This window comes from Pimephales promelas, chromosome 22 (genome assembly GCF_988280905.1).
Source record: "Pimephales promelas chromosome 22, fPimPro1.hap1.1, whole genome shotgun sequence".
NCBI classification, from domain to species: Eukaryota; Metazoa; Chordata; class Actinopteri; order Cypriniformes; family Leuciscidae; genus Pimephales; species Pimephales promelas.
Genome location: NC_142790.1, coordinates 1,519,366 through 1,537,399, shown reverse-complemented (window position 1 = coordinate 1,537,399; position 18,034 = coordinate 1,519,366). Strand labels below are relative to the sequence as shown.

At 35.4% G+C, this 18,034-nt stretch overlaps 1 protein-coding gene across 1 annotated transcript in view; it reads left to right on the top strand.

Moving 5' to 3' along the window:
• Positions 1-16,181, top strand: part of itgb1a (integrin, beta 1a) — a 44,001-nt gene extending 27,820 nt beyond the window's left edge. The window contains exons 9-16 of the mRNA XM_039690533.2: positions 410-499; positions 4,241-4,381; positions 4,468-4,670; positions 6,768-7,006; positions 8,623-8,845; positions 10,602-10,831; positions 12,040-12,206; positions 15,711-16,181. Coding sequence (XP_039546467.1) covers positions 410-499; positions 4,241-4,381; positions 4,468-4,670; positions 6,768-7,006; positions 8,623-8,845; positions 10,602-10,831; positions 12,040-12,206; positions 15,711-15,776 — 1,359 coding nt within the window. The 3' untranslated portion in view covers positions 15,777-16,181. The remainder of the gene's footprint in view (positions 1-409; positions 500-4,240; positions 4,382-4,467; positions 4,671-6,767; positions 7,007-8,622; positions 8,846-10,601; positions 10,832-12,039; positions 12,207-15,710) is intronic.
• The last annotated feature ends 1,853 nt before the right edge of the window (positions 16,182-18,034 follow it).

Genomic DNA, 18,034 nt, shown 5'->3' with positions numbered 1-18,034 from the left:
AATTTAAGCACATAACATGCAAGTGTTGCATGAGTGATTCCTCAAACCCTGTTGAGAGCAGGCATGCTATTACTTTTCTAAGTGATCAGACTTACAATATTCCCCTTCTGGATGATAAAACCATGCATTGAAAGAGCCATAACTAGAGACAAGACTGTGTGTTACAAATGGATGAGTTATTGTAATGAAATACCATCTCAAATATGTCACTCCCGAGAGCCTGAAACTCTCCTGAATCCAACTTCTCTGTATTTGGAAAGCCACAACCCCAAGATAGTTTCCCGGCTTGGAATGATCCAGACGGCAAAGTCATAATTTAGAGTTCCTGTCTGCTGGTTAAAGCCCTGCTGTAAAACAAACACCCTTTGCTTAAGATTCATGAATGTTTTTCTCTGTGTTTTTTCCACAGGAACTTAAAAACCTGATTCCAAAGTCTGCAGTGGGAACACTTTCAGCAAACTCCAGCAATGTTATCAATCTTATTATTGATGCATACAATGTGAGTAGATAAAGTTTCTTTATACAGTAGTGGCCAAAAATCATAGGTTTTTTAATGACCCTACGGGTCTGATTAAACCATTCAAATAAAAGGGAAATGTTTTTGAGGCAAGAACAAAACACTAAACGTATATAATTGGAGAAAATCCAAACTAAAGCTACTGTGTGGTTTCTGTGTGCATAGAAAAACAAAAAGCTCTCCAGAAAAAGCAAAAGCAGTCGTTTATCATTTCTTTGTATGATAGCCTGGCCAAAAATAATGTTGGACAATTTGGTTTTATTGCACTATTATCACAAATATACGGAGGCGTATTACATTCACTTGAAGAAAAAAAATCTGCTCTGTTTTTCTGAATTAACGAGTTAATTTTTCATGAGAAAAAAAAATTTTGCTCTGTTTTTCTGAATTAACAAGTTAATTTTTCATGAGAAAAAAATAATGTTGCTCTGTTTTTCTGAATTAACGAGTTAATTTTTCATGAGAAAAAACTTTTTGCTCTGTTTTTCTGAATTAATGAGTTAATTTTTAATGGAATTTTTTTTGCTCTGTTTTTCTGAATTAATGAGTTAATTCAGAAAAACAGCAAAAATAAATTTTCTCATGAAAAATTAACTCATTAATTCAGAAAAACAGAGCAAAAACTTTTTTTCTCAAGAAAAACTAACTCATTAATTCAGAAAAACAGAGCAAAAACTTTTTTTCTCATGAAAAATTAACTCATTAATTCAGAAAAATAGAGCAAAATTTTTTTTTTCTCATGAAAAATTAACTCGTTAATTCAGAAAAACAGAGCAAAAAAAATTTTCTCATGAAAAATTAACTCATTAATTCAGAAAAACAGAGTAGATTTTTTTTTCTTCTAGTGAATGCAATACGCCTCCGTACAAATAGGTCTTAAACACATATTTAATAGTATTTGAATGAAGGTTGAAGATGTCAATTTCTCACTTTTACAGTTTTTTACAGTCGCTAGGACACATTTCTCAATGCTTAGGTCACTTTTTCTTCATCCTTCCCTGTGAGCTCAACAGAAGTGTATGTGGGCTAAACTGGGGATCATTTATCATTGCTTTGGCACAAACTGCACTCAAATTACATTAATTCTTTTCTCACTTCGACACAACAACCGACAAAGCTAATTTGCACATGCTTACACACTTCAAAACAATAACATAATGCAAAACTATAATGAAATATATTTCGAATCTAATGGTGTAAGAACGATTGGACAAACCACAGCCGATTCATATTGTGTCTGAACCGGTGGATGGTGTGTATACAAATTGTTGCATTACTCCAAAAACATAAAATATATAAAGTATTGAAGCATCATGTCTACTGTAACTCATTCTAGTCACATATATTGCAGTGAACTCTAAACCGCAGAGAGGTAGAAAAAAGAACGCATTTACACTGTATAAAGTTTCTTGTTGTTAGTGTTTATTAGGTCATTGTTTTGTGGGTGACAAAGTGTGTGTGTGGGCTGTCAACCTTTACTAGTGTTATGGAATAATGTGTTGTTTTAGTGCATTTTGAATGTGAAATGAACTGCTGTGTCGAGCTGAAGTTGGTTAGGAGAACTGCACTCTAAAAAATGCTGGGTTGTTTTAACCCAATTTTGGGTCAAATATGGACAAACTCAAACATTGGGTTAAAAATGCAATTTACAGTTTTTTTTTCCAATTGCTAACACACAATTTTGCAAACTAGTCTGGTTTTATCAAAATACTTAACACAATTCACAAAACCACACACCCAAACTGCAAAATACCTTATATATCTGCAACCGAAACTACACATAGCATTATCGAAATCAAACTTTTGCATGAACTGGCACACTTTTTTTTGAATAGACATGGAAATGCTCATTTCAAACTTAAATGGTTGTAATTCAAGAATGCTTTGGAATATAGACGTAAGATTGGTCTCGTTTTAAAGAAGACATTTGGCAGATTTTTCTCGAAGTGAAATAAATTAAGAAAGTGAAACATAAAAAAAGTTATAGAAGTTTGAGTTTATAGAAATGTACAATGTAAATAAAACAATTATTCATATTTTATATAATATATATATTTTCAAAACCTGGGCTACTCTAAAACTGCAGAAAAATCAAAGCCAAAAATCTGAACAAGTTGTGTTTCAGATTTTAGGTTGAGATCTCAAAAAATGAGCTTTCAGTGAGATTTTGTTTGAGCGCAGTACCAAACTTTTTCACTAGGGCACAACCAGACTCCATTACTGCCCATATAAGGGCGTCTCCATTTCCATATGTGTTTTGAGTGATATGAACCATCATTTTCACACAATTTATGAAGTAGAAATCCTATTCTGAAGTAGTATGGGTAGTTTGGCAGATTTTGATATGAATTCAACCTCTAGGAATCATATACAAAGAACACGTATACGCGTTGTAGCTTATTGCCATAACACAAATGGTGAACCTATTTTTTTTTCGTAATATTTAAAACATTTTCAGACCTTTTTTTCTAAAATAATTGAATGGATGCAATCTTTTGAACTCTTGGCATGAAATCAAACTGAGGTTTCTAACTTTTTTCATGTTTTTTCATGTTCATTGCTATTTCAAAATAAAGGTCTAAACACGCTTTATGAGTATGAAAATATTCTTGTTGCAAATTGATAAATTACGGCTCGTGTGTAAATTATTTTGAGAATGACTCACCAAATATGGAAAGTAGAGATTGTAAGCTTTCAAATGATATATAGTTTGTCAATATTAAGGTCAATTAAGTGGCTAAACATCTACACACTGTTGGGCATAATGAAAAGCATTCATATCTTTAGTATGCTTTGCCATAATACTAAAATATGTATCAGATTGTTCACATGCACAGAAATATTTGCAGACACACACATGCTGTTGAAACTTCATTTTTTTCACTACAGTAAACAAATCAGAGCAACGTATGCACAGCAGAAATATTTACATGGGACTGAAAAAAAAAAATTCTTACAAAAAACGGTAAACTGAAAAAGAAACTTCCAGAAAATATGTGGCAAGAAAAATAATTTTTTAATAGTTTTTATAGTGCTTACATCCTGATTGAAGTGTTAACAATTAACCATTGAGGTGTTTGGCCAGATGGCACATGTAATTGGCCAATTAGCTCATTGTCATGGTAGTGTTTTGAAATGGCAAACATGTGACTTTATGTCAGATTATTGCTTCTTATGCAGAGAACTGTGTTCAGTGCATTTAAAAAGTGGCATTTTGACATGCAAAATGTGTGTAAAGCAGAAAATGTGTTTAGACTTTTGGAAACTTGAGAAGAAGTTTTGCTCTCTGTGTGTCCGTTTAAATAAATAATAAATAATAATATCTTTATTGTCCACCAGGGTGGAAAATTGTCTTTGGCTCAACCAGAATAAATATACAGACATATAAAAACACAGTATTAAAAAACACACAGATCACAAGTTCATTAAAAAAAAAAAAAAAAAAAATAGATGAGTCACATTTCCTACTGTTGGGACAGCCTTGAGACAGCCTAAAGAATTGTGCTGTGCATGTCATTCATTTTAGTGTGTTAGCAACTGGAACAAACTATAAAAATGCAACCCAATGACTGGGTTTGTCCATATTTGACCCAAAATTGGGTTAAAACGACCCTGCATTTTTTTAGAGTTTTTAAAAAGTATTGAGAGATGTGTCCTAGTGACTGTAAAAAACTGTACTATCTCCAGTATCTGAAGGACCTGGACTGTTTTGTGTTTTGTCAGTCTCTTTCCTCAGAGGTGATCCTGGAGAACAGCAAGCTTCCCGAGGGAGTGACGATCAGCTATCAGTCCCACTGTAAGAATGGCCTCGTGAATGAGGGAGAGAACGGCCGCAAGTGCTCCAACATCTCCATCGGAGACGAGGTGAGTTCACGAGCATGATCTGATGTGCTTCGGAAACCTGTAGGCTGTCGTTCCTGAGTCTGTTCCTGTTTCCAATGAATCCTCAGGTGTCCTTCAACATTAATATCACAGCTCAAGGCTGTCCCAAACAAGGCAAACCAGAGACCATTAAGATCAAGCCCTTGGGCTTTACCGAGGAGGTCGAGATCGAACTCAACTTTATTTGCGAGTGTGATTGTCACAAGCACGGCATCAAGAATAGTGAAATGTGCCACAACGGCAATGGGACGTTTGAGTGCGGAGCCTGCAGGTGAGACGGTCCTCAGGTCACTATCCTGGGTTTGCTTAGGCTTATAGAAATGCTTATAGAGTTTTGGTTAAATGCTAAATTACGTGTAATACAGGACTCATGTTTGTCTGCTTTACAGAAAATGCACCCAGAATCCACATTACAATTTAGACTGATCCGTTATCAAAAGTAACTGTCTTAGTTATGTATATCACAAAAGTACAAAATCTAAGTTATTTTTACTATTTTTGTCTTGTTTCCAGGCCAAATATCTAAAGCTTCTTAAATCAACATGCATTTAATGCCATGAGATATTAGGTCTTGTTTTCTAGGGAAATAAATCAAAATTAAGAGAGTTTTTGCTTTAAAAAAAAGCAAAATTGTCTACCAATGGGGTAAGAAAAGTTTAACATTATTTTTCTTACACTATTGACAGATCATTTTTGCTTGTTTCTTTGTTTGCCTGTTTATGCAGAAGCCGCAGATATTAGCCTATTTTTCTTTTTAAAGAAAATCTAGTACATTTTACCCAACAATTCTCATTACATATACAATAAACAATGCAAATAATAATTAACTCTTTCTCCGCCAGTGTTTTTAAAAAAGGTGCCAGCCACCGCCAGCATTTCTGATCATTTTCCCAAAAGTTTCATGGCCCCCGAGAATATTTTGTTGTATGAATATTTAAACATGCAATATATACTGCGTTTAAACAAACAGTTTTTTTCAAGCTTCATGCATTCCTTTTTTTAAGTTTTATAGATTTTAGAATTGAGAAAGCTGAGAAAATCGTGTTTTTTTTCCCAAAGATTTCGTCCAGATCGTATTCATAATGATAATAAACACAGATCTCCATCAACACCTCAAAGCTTCACATTTTATTCTGTAACGTTAGGCAGTTCTGATTTATATGCTGTTTAATGATGGTGATCACGTTATTTTACATCTGCTTACTTATGCTATCGCTTGTTTCTGCTTGTTCTTCGCCTGTGTTTTGATCAGGAAATTTAACCCTCTGGGGTTGTTCGGCCCAAATGGACCCGAAGAATTTAAATAATTTTTTTTTTTAAAAATCGCAGCTTCCTCGGAATGGTCCGAAATTTGGTGACTTTGTTGGTATTTGGTATTTGAACACCCCAAAAAATTGGGGACAGGATGTGAATAGTCTAAGTGGTTGTAAAAAAAAATAGTCACACTTGGGGTGTTCGGGTCCAAATGAACCTGCATGGAAAATGAATGGGAAATTGGCAAAAATGTGAAAATTAGTTTTTTTGTGCGTACAATCTACAAATCAGCCACGATCTTGAAAAAAAGCACACAACAGTGAAGGGGTGAATCTATAAAACAGACACATCCAGACACACACACACACACAAACACACCAAAAAATTCAGATTATACATGTGTTTTGCATTTTTAAAATGCTCAGTTTGTCCACCAGATGGCATCCATCTCATTTCAAAAATTGCTTTTATGAGGCCTAGGCTTGACTCTAAAATGAAATACACCTTTAAAAAATATATATATTTTTGTATGTTCAAGGGGGGGGGGGGGTTGTCATAATTATTGCATTAATACTAATTATATTTTTTTTTTATTTTTGAAATTTTCTCAAAACACCAAAAAAGAAAAGAAAAAATATTATAAAAAACGAGTAAAAAAAAATCACGTTTTTTTTTTTTTTTAAATATGAATCCCGCCCTTTGGGACCCGAACACCCCGAGTGTGACTCTAAAACGAACAACCCCAGAGGGTTAGAAAATGCATTATAGCGCCCCCTATCGTATAACAGTGAAAACACAGAAAGCTGTAAATTTCCATCAATGGCGAGGAACATCTCGTTCACATTATCATAATGCTCAAGATAATTGTATTACTTAGTATCGTTGTAATTCTCATTATAATACCATGATTTATTGCATTACTGTAAAAATATAATACAGTGATTTATTTAAACCAGCATACATGAAATACAATACAAAGTCAAAGAAAATAATAACATTTGCTTTATTGAGAATAAAGATAATTTTAGGGTTAAACATGACACTGAATCTTTGATGTGAGACATCTTTTTGTACCTGTTTGGTGTCAGAATCATGAGTGTGTTGTTTTGTTCAGGTGTAATAAGGGCCGTGTGGGCCGGCAGTGTGAATGCCGGAAAGACGAGGTGTCCACCGAGGACCTGGACAAGAACTGCCGCCGGGACAACGGCACGGATATCTGCAGCAATAACGGCGAGTGTGTGTGCGGGGCCTGCGAGTGCAAGAAGAGGGAAAATCCCGAAGAACGTTACACCGGAAAATTATGCGAGTGTGACAACTTCAACTGCGACCGCTCCAATAATAAACTCTGTGGAGGTACTGAAACGGGAAGCTTTTGCTTTTTTTGGACCACTCAGAAGACTATTAATAGAGGAGAAAAGGAGATGGCTTTTCTTTCCAGGCCAAATATCGAAAGCTTCTTAGATCAAGATGCATTTAATGCCATGAGAGATTATGTCTTGTTTTCTAGGGAAATAAATCAAAATTAAGAGAGTTGTTGGTTATCTACCAACGGGGTCTTGTTTCTGTTTAACATTACACTATTGGCAGATCATTTTGCTTGTTTTAAGCAACACATCTCTTTGTAAATGCATCTTGATTGAAGAATTTTTAGATATTCGGACTTGAAACAAGACAAGGTTTTTTTGGGTTTTTTTTTTTGTTTTTTCAGTGCAGATACATTTAATTCAATTCAATTCACATTTAGTTGTATAGCGCTTTTCACAATACGCATCATTTCAAAGCAACTTTACAGAAAATGCACGAGTCCACATTACAATTTAGACTGATCTGTTATCCAAAGTAACTGTCTTAGTTATGTATTTCAGAAAAGTACAAAATTTAAGTTAGATTTAGTATTTTTGTCTTGTTTCCAGTCCAAATATCTAAAGCTTCTTAAATCAAGATGCATTTAATGTCATGAGATATTAGGTCTTGTTTTCTAGGGAAATAAATCAAAATTAAGAGAGTTTTTGCTTAAAAATGGGGTAAGAAAAATAATCTTTTTTCTGTTTAACATTATTTTTTTTTACACTATTGGCAGATCATTTTGCTTGTTTTAAACAACAAATCTCTTTGTCAATGCATCTTGATTTTAAGAGTAAATGCATCTTGATTTAGGAATTATTAGATATTTGGACTTGAAACAAGACAAGTTTTTTGTTTTGTTTTTCTCAGTGCAGATACATTTAATTCAATTCAATTCACATTTATTTGTATGTTAATGCACGAGTCCACATTACAATTTAGACTGATCTGTTATCAAAAGTAACTGTCTTAGTTATGTATTTCAGAAAAGTACAAAATCGAAGTTATTTTTTAGTATTTTTGTCTTGTTTCCAGGCCAAATATCTAAAGCTTCTTAAATCAAGATGCATTTAATGCCATGAGATATTAGGTCTTGTTTTCTAGGGAAATAAATCAAAATTAAGAGAGTTTTTGCTTATTTTTCTTACACCATTGGCAGATCATTTTTGCTTGTTTTAAGCAACAAATCTCTTAATTTTGATTTCTTTCCCTAGAAAACAACACCTAATATTTCATGACATTAAATGCATCTTGATTTAAGAAGCTTTAGATATTTGGACTTACAAGATATACAAGACAATAATACAAGTAAGAAAAGCATTTTTTGTTGTTGTTTTTTTTCAGTGCAGATATATTTAATTCAATTCAATTCACATTTATTTATAACGCTTTACACAATTAATTCCGAAGCAACTTTACAGAAAATGCACGAGTCCACATTACAATTTAGACTGATCTGTTATCAGAAGTAACTGTCTAAGTTGTGTATTTCAGAAAAGTACATACATACAGTAATTTTAAGGAGCTCATTGATGTAATGAATACTTTCTGATGTTTCTAAAGCTGTAGCATCTGTGCATGTAGATGGGGAGTTAAAGGCGTTCGCTGTGATGTTTCTCCTGTAGGACACGGGCGCTGTGAGTGTAGGGTGTGCATCTGTGACGCTAACTACACCGGGAGCGCGTGCGACTGCTCTCTGGACACCTCCACCTGCTTAGCCTCCAACAAGCAGACCTGCAACGGCAGAGGGTTGTGCGAGTGCGGGACCTGCAGGTGCACCGACCCCAAGTTCCAGGGGCCCACCTGCGAGATCTGCCCCACCTGCCCCGGGGTCTGCACCGAGCACAAGTCAGTCACACACACCACCAATATCGAGCGACGTGTGCAATTTAAACATGCACATATGCTAATCACCAAAAAATAGCAGGTTTCTATACAGAATACATGCTTAGGATATGGTGTAAACAGCGCAGCTTAACAAAATATATTTTTCACATTCAAAATGTATTTGACTGAATGCAAAATATATGTTGGACGATATAAATATTATTGCATTAAAGGAGTAGTTCACTAAAAAAAAAAACTTTTGCTGATAATTTACTGACCCCCATGTCATCCAAGATGTCCATGTCTTTCTTTCTTCTGAAAACATTACAGGATTTTTCTCCATATAATGGACTTCAATGGGAACCAAACGGTTCAAGGTCCAAAAGACAGTTTCAGTGCAAACTGTTCAAAGGGCTTTAAACGATTCCAGACGATGAATAAGGGTCTTATCAAGCGAAACGATCGCTCATTTAATAAATAAATAACAAAGTTTAAGTTTTATAAGCTCAAATGCTCGCCTCGAACTCAAATCATGAACATCAAAATCAACAAATGAGTTCATTCAACGAACGAAATGACTCGAAAAAAGATTCATTCATTTTGAACGAGTTCGAACAGTCTCGAACGCGCTTTACAGAACAGAGCAAGGCGAGCATTTGAGCTTATAAAACTTAAACTTTGTTATTTATTTATTAAATGAGCGATCGTTTCGCTTGATAAGACCCTTATTCATAGTCTGGAATCGTTTAAAACCCCTTTGAAGCAATTTGGACCCCATTGAAGTCCATTATATGGAGAAAATCCTGGAATGTTTTCATCAAAAACCTTAATTTCTTTTCGAATGAAGAAAGAAAGACGTGGACATCTTGGATGACATGGGGGCGAGTAAATTATCAGCAAAAGTTTTTGTAAAAGTAACTAATCTTTTTAAGACTGACACAGTCGGTCACATGGTATCTGCATTATATCTGAGTTTTATTCATACCACACACATTAATACTTTTTTAACAGTCGCTATGTAGTTCAAATGTAGCACAAATGTAGAGATTGTTTGTTTACGCTCTTGTTTCTGGAAGTCAGTCGCTAGTTGCGCCTTCTCAATGACATCACACACATCATTAAAGACGGATATTGATGGAACAACAAGAATTTAGGAATCAACATCACATAACACACAAAAGTGTTATGTAGTCTGAACCCGGCATAAGCAAACGGTAAAGAATGATTGGTTGAACTTTAAAAAAGTATGTATTCTGGTCGCCTTAAAAGTTTGATTTTATTAAAACTATTTTAGTTGATGTAAATCAACCGAAACTCAAAATATTATGTTATATGAACAACGTTAGTTGGTTTGACAAAAGAAAAAAAAGATTGTTTTTTAGTGCGCGTATTAGTATATATTTGGCCAATGTTGTTTTAAAAACTTTTTTGAATGTTTTTGAAAAAAGTTTCTTCTGCTCACCAAGCCTGCATTTACTTGATCAAAAGTACACTAGAAACAATAATATTGTGAAATGTAATTTATTCCTTCCTTTAATTCCAAATTTATTCCTTTGGTGACAAAGTGGAAATTTCAGCTGCCGTGAAAAACTGTACTAACGGCAACTATTGTGGACTTTTTGTCAGAGTTAGTAGACTGTTTGTCAATATCAGCCCTGTTTCTTTGTGAGATTGTAAGCAAAGCAACATGCTACATTTAAACTCTCAGTAATAAATATGTTTGGTTCGGGTCAAAGGTTTCCATCTAAACACGTTCACGACTCTTTTCCCGTGGCAGGGAGTGTGTGCAGTGCCGGGCGTTCGGCACCGGAGAGAAGAAGGACACGTGTGAGCGAGACTGCAGCGACTTTAAGCTGATCGTGGTGAAGGACCGGGATAAGCTCCCTCAGCCGGTGCAGGCCTTCCCTCTCATGCACTGTAAAGAGAGAGACGCCAACGACTGCTGGTTCTACTACACCTACGCCGTCAACAACACCGAGAAGGAGGTGCACGTGGTGGAGACTTTGGGTGAGCTTTCACACACAATTTTTTGGGGGTCAGGGATCAGGGGGGTTAGTGAGCCAAGATCATCCATCCACCTCCATCCAAAAACACAAGTGTTGCGTTTATGCGTTTATAATTTTGTTCAGTGTAGTTTACAATGGTTTTCTTGTATGATCACAATGCCAGAAAAGATGCAAAAGAGTCTCTGGTTGTGAATTACAGAAAGTACATTTCACAGCTATACTTCAATTTTGACGCAAGGAAAGTTTTAACAGGATAATACAGATGAATAAACTTAAAATTAATCTCTTTTACCAATAGATACTTGTTAGGAATCATCCAAACCTTCTTCCTCAAAATATTTTCCACTAAGTTGTTCCATCTTGAAATGTATGGAAGCTTGTTTCTGCCACAGAATGAAAAATAAAAAAGGTAATTGCGACTTTATATCTCACAATTCAGACTTTTTTTCTCACAACTGCGAGTTTACATCTCGCAATTCTGACTTTATTTCTCACAATTGCGAGATATAAAGGCAGAATTGCGAGATATAAAGTCAGAATTGTGAGATATAAAGTCAGATCACTTTATATCTCACAATTCTGACTTTATTTCTCACAATTCTGACTTTATTTCTCACAATTCTGACTTTATATCTCACAATTCTGACTTTATATCTCACAATTCTGACTTTATATCTCGCAATTCTGACTTTATATCTCGCAATTCTGACTTTATATCTCGCAATTCTGACTTTATATCTCACAATTCTGACTTTATATCTCACAATTCTGACTTTATATCCCACAATTCTGACTTTATATCAAGCAATTCTGACTTTATGTCTCACAATTCTGACTTTATATCTCACAATTCTGACTTTATATCTCACAATTCTGACTTTATATCTCACAATTCTGACTTTATATCTCACAATTCTGACTTTATATCTCACAATTCTGACTTTATTTCTCACAATTCTGACTTTATTTCTCACAATTCTGACTTTATATCTCACAATTCAGACTTTATAACACACAACTGCGACTTTATTTCTCACAATTCTGACTTCATATCTAGCTATTGTGAGATAAAAAGTCACAATTATTTATTTCTTTTTTTCATTCAGTGGCGTAAACAAGTTTCCCAAATGACATGAGGAGTGGAAACACAATCATTAAGAAAAAGATAACGAATATCTGTATTATTTTTGTATGTGTTTTGTGTGTCAGAGTGTCCGGCAGGTCCTGACATCATCCCGATCGTGGCGGGTGTGGTGGCAGGGATCGTTCTGATTGGTCTAGCTCTGCTTCTGATCTGGAAACTGCTCATGATCATTCACGACCGCCGCGAGTTCGCCAAGTTTGAGAAAGAGAAGATGAACGCCAAGTGGGACACGGTATGTAAAAAAAAAGAAGAGTTTTAACTTTATTAAAACTGGACCAAGATGCCAAGAAGTTTTTAATCCGTCCAGAATCCCCAGATTGTTTCATCAGGTGTTTAAGAGCATGTTTTTAGGAAAGCTGTCCTGACATTAAGGCAGCCGTGGAACTGCAAGGAAAGGCTTTTGGATTTTCAAGGCCTCGTTGTTCTGGGTGTGTCGTGGCCAGTTGAGGTCGGTGTGGAAGACTCAATGCTGCCCTCTGCTGGCTCACCGGACATGATCACCCTGCTGAAACAGAAGTGTGCTTCAGTGAATAGAGAGTTTAGAATATATATATATATATATATATATATATATATAGAAAAATCTGTACTTGCAGATAATTTAATATTGAATAAATATTGAAACAAAACACGATTTAAAGGGATAGTTCACCCAAAAATGTAAACTCTGTCAGTAATTACTCTCCCTCATGTTGTTTACAGAGATGACTGACTTTAATCAGAGAGTAATTGAGAAATTTGCTGGCCAGAAAGAAAGAAGAGCAAAATTTATGTTCAAGTAGGAAACATGCTTTTTGGTGCTTCTTTACTAGTACGAAATGTGTATATAAAAGAGAGCAAAATTTATGTTCAAGTAGGAAACATGCTTTCTGGTACTTCTTTATTGGTATGAAATGTATATAAAAGAGAGCAAAATTTATATTCAAGTAGGAAACATGCTTTCTGGTACTTCTTTATTAGTATAAAATGTATATAAAAGAGAGCAATATTTATGTTCAAGTAGGAAACATGCTTTCTGGTACTTCTTTATTAGTACGAAATGTATATAAAAGAGAGCAACATTTATGTTCAAGTCGGAAACATGCTTTTTGGTACTTCTTTATTGGTATTAAATGTAAATAAAGATCATAAATTTAAGTAGTCAACATGGTTTTTGGTACTGCTTTGTATTTATTTGCCCTCCTCAATAAAAAAAATACAAAAATACATATCTTAATTTGTGTTCTGAAATTGAACGAAAGTCTTACGGGGTTTAACAACATGAGGGAGCGTGACAGTTTTCATTTTGTGTGAACTAACCCTTTAAGTGCACTTAAATAGAGTACACAATAACACTTTATTTTTTACAGTGTCCTATGTTTTATTCTGTTACCTCATTGCATCTTTATTTATACTTTATTCTGTTGCTGATATCATCATTCAGTCTGCATGCTTTCCTCATTTTCCTTTCTTGCTCATGCAATCATGTGATCACCATCTTTTGTCCATCATTTGTTGTCCATCGTTTCATCTCTTCTGTTGCTTCATCTGTCCTCGATCTGTTATCTGTCCCTTTCCACTCTCAGACAGAGAATCCAATTTACAAGAGTCCTATTAATAAATTCAGCAACCCAAACTATGGACGTAAAGCTGTGGCTCTATAAGTTTGTATATCTCAATCCTCTTTCTGCATGTGTGTGTGTGTGTGTGTGTGTGACAGTTTCTTTACAAGATCACCATTTTTCCACCATTTCCAGCCATTTTTGTATTATTTATGTGCAGTTCAGTCATGAAACTCTAGAGGGCGCTGCTGATCGGTCCATCATTAGCTCATAGCACAAGCTGATTGGCTCTGCTGATCCTGCAGCCAATGAGATCGCTTGCTCAACATTTGAATAGTCTGGTTGAGTGTTTGCTCAACGCTCCACCTGCCTAGATCTGATACACGATTCATGTGTGTGTGTGTGTGTGTGTGTGTGTGTTTATGCAGCAGCCGCAGATCTTACATGATCACAGCAGCAAGTCTGAGGATCTATTAGCAGTAGCAAGTCAATTCTTGCAGATCAAGTCCCCCAAGACCAAATACATTATTAACATTGCCACGTTCAATAACATATTAAAACTATTTTGAGAGTTGCCGTTGCCATCTTGATACAAAAGGTTTAAGCATTGGGTAAAAATCACTAATCGACTACAGCATGAGCATTGTACAGTGTTGTGCAATATTTAATCAGAGTTTGACTTAAAGGAGTTGTTCACTTTTAAAAAAAAAACTTTTGCTGATAATTTACTCGCCCCCATGTCATCCAAGATGTCCATGTCTTTCTTTCTTCAGTCGAAAACAAATTAAGGTTTTTGATGAAAACATTCCAGGATTTTCTCCATATAATGGACTTCAATGGGAACCAAACCAAACCGGTTCAAGATCCAAAACACAGTTTCAGTGCAAACTGTTCAAAGGGCTTTAAACGATTTCAGACGATGAATAAGGGTCTTATCAAGCGAAACGATCGCTCATTTAATAAATAAATAACTAAGTTTAAGTTTTATAAGCTCAAATGCTCGCCTTGCTCTGTTCTGTGATGCACGTTCGTGACTCTCCTGTTCGAACTCGTTTATCAAAATGAACAAATCTTTTTCCGAGTCAATTCGTTCTTTTCGTTCGTTAAATGAACCAAATGACATGAAAAAAGATTTGTTCATTTTGATAAACGAGTTCGAACAGGAGAGTCACGAACACGCGTGCTCTGTTTCTGACGCACTTCACGTTTGCTAGGCGGGGGAAGATTGATGCACCGGACCGGAGTTACGTTTTTGTGGAGTGTTTTAAAAATAGTATTAGTAAAAAAAAAAAATCACTCGTTCGTTCGCCACTCATACCCCAAAAATGTTACCTTTAGAAGCGAGGACCTCTTGGATAGGCCCCTCCTCCTCCTTTGGGTCACGCCAGCCACCAATATTGTTCCTCGTCCAGCCTTTTATTTAGCCACTCTCCCTTTTTCTCTTTCTACTGTCCTCCGACAAAATTTGGCTTCTTGGTTTTGCTCGCTGCTTCAGCCATGACAACATACCGAGGGGGAAAAACGCTCGTTGGGCTCTCGCGTCGGAATTTGAGGAAGTGGGGGAAGTGACGTATGGCGTAAAGCAGTCGAATTTTGTAGTTCTTTCTGTGCTTGGGTTCCTAAGAAAAGGTTCTATCAGCGCTACGTATTTGGAACCCCTAAAAGGTTCTATACACTCTTAAAAAAGGGGTTCATCTGGGTTCTATATAGAACCCTGGGGTTCCGTACCTGTCCAATAGAACCTTTACCAAAAAAAATGGTTCTATATAGAACCATTTTGGAGTTCCATATATGAAGCGGGGGATGGAACCATTTCTGGTTCTAAATAGAACCATTTCTTCTAAGAGTGTACACGCTCCCAGAAGTTACAGAGTGCCAGTAAAAGCGATACAGACACCGTCAGACACCTTCAACCGATTGTAAGTCGATGACCATCTCAAGGGTTTTGGAAAAATATTATAAAGGTTGAAAAAGTTGCATAGTGCTGCTTTAAAAGTGAACTACTCCTTTAATATTTCGCTTTTTCTTCACTGGATGTCAATGTGTTCTGAAATGCTGTATATAAATGTTATATAGCTGCATGTGTTGTTTTATCTGCACTTTCTTCGGGTGTAAATGCATTTTGAGGTTGAACTGTACTGTTACTGTACTTTTGTTGCTTGTTTTTAAAGATATTACTTTTATTGCTTTCGCAGGGAGAGAACCCCATCTACAAGAGCGCTGTCACAACTGTGATCAACCCCAAATATGAAGGAAAATAATGACATTGGTTTCACATGCAAGAGTGTTTTGGAAGGGATGAGTGTGCAGAATTCCCCAGTTTTCCTTTAAATGTTTTTTTTTTTTTTCTCATTGTAACGTCATTCTTTGAGATCAGTATTGTAGCTCTGTTTAAGGAAGTAGTGTTTATGAAGAACTGGCTGCCTCTCGTCCCTTGCAAACGTGTACAGGTTGTATAGTCTTTTTATTTACAACAGTATTTCTTCTTTTTAGCCCTGCGTACATTCACACATCCTCTCTTTTCGGACAGAACAAATCTTTGTGCCTTTGCATAAAGTGTTTAAGGGTTTCACTTTAAATTTGCAAAGATTGCAAAATAACATGATTTTTTGGTTTATATTCTATCTGCATTCAAACTGCTGATGCTGTCAGTCATATGTTGGCATAAGAAAACTATGTGACCAGTGTATATGTGATTTTATTTTGGGGGGTTGATAAAAGTTTGGTTTCATATGCTGATAATCTATGCATATTCATTTACTGTCATGCATTTCATGCCTTTGTTTTTAGAAAGTAAAAAACACAGTTATTTCCCATGTATTCTTGCTCTTAGAGACTCATTATGGCATGTGTTTTGTGGTCAGCTGCAAATGTTTATGTCGTGTGTTATGAAGGATTATATGTTGAACTATTATGTGGCTCTTGACGAGTATCAGTGTATTCAGGTGAAATCCTGTAGTTTGCAGTCAATCGGTGTAGAAAGCCAAATATCCTTAAACGCTCATTAGAAATGAGCATAATTATTGGTACCTACAAATGAAATTTTAAATGTTTTCAGAGAGTATATTTAAAATAGAAAATGGAAGTTGTAATTCACACATTTGAAATCAGAGATAAGCTCTTTGCTATAAAATACATTATGTGGTGAAAATGAAGTTTTTTTTTTTCTAAAGTTCATATATGGTCAAAGGTACAACAACCCTGTATTTGTACTTATTTTATTTGGACACAATAAGCAGACCCAGTCATTTAAAGCTGTTGTAATGCTTGACAAAATAATAAATATCAAGCTGAAGGATGATAACCTGCCGCAACACCCAATGTAGCTTGTTTTTAAGTGCCTTTTTTCTGGTATTCTCAATATTGCAATTTTGAATTTATTTATTAAAACAAAATCTAAATGATTGTTATCTTGTCTTTCTTTCAAAGTGGTAAACGCATTTTTAGCATTATTTAGGGTCACTGATATATAACAATACTATCAAGAATCATAATCTTGATGTCTATTCATGATCAATTAAAACATCACTTCACTGCTATTATGTTGTTTATTATTATTATTATGTTAGTTTATTCTCAAATACAGTATAACTTCAGCACTGTAAACTCTAACGGTCAAAATAATGAATTGGTTTGAGTAGGACAAACTCATCAGGTTTTACAGTGTACCATGGGCCTACTATACTATTTTTGCAGTATGCAAACTGTGCTTATTGTGTAAATTATAAAATTGCATAGAATAGCAAATCAGGATGAGCAACAAGATGCAACAAAACTACTCAGTAAACAAAACTACTGTCCACATGATCTCAACATCGTCTCCCGTGTGATGATCGTCGTCATCATGCGTCGGGTCAGAGGTCACTCTTCCACCGGAACTAGACTCGCGGACGCCCGTTACAGGAGGTCAGTGATAGATAGTTTTTTCTTACAATAACGCATCGTTTCGATTCAGAAGTCCTTTATTAACCCCCCCTGTATCCATATGGGTTACTTAAAAGATAGATGTGCTGTTTGGGGCTTCAGAAATTTGTACTATTCACTCCCATTAGCTTGAAAGAGGAAGATGATTTTTTTTTTAAATAACTTCGATTGTGTTTGGCTGAAAGAAGAGTCATATAGCTACACCTGGCTCGAGGGTGAGTGAATTATGGTATGGTTTTCATTTTCTGCTACACGAACTCTTTAAGTGCAGAAACGGATGTTAACCAACAGAGGGCAGCAACAGATTACAAATACACTCACAAAAGCGATTGCCAATATCTAAATAAAGTGCGTATATTGTTAAGTGAAAAATACATACATACATACCAGACGCATATAGGCCTATTTGTTGATAATCAAGGCATTCGTAGAGAGAAAGAAAAATAAAGAGTCCATATAGGCCTATTTGTTGATAATCAAGGCATTCGTAGAGAGAAAGAAAAATAAAGAGTCCTTTCTCCCAGAAACAACCCGAGACAGTGGACAGTTTTACCACATCGACTCGGAGAGCTGTGGGCTTATTGTACACCACATT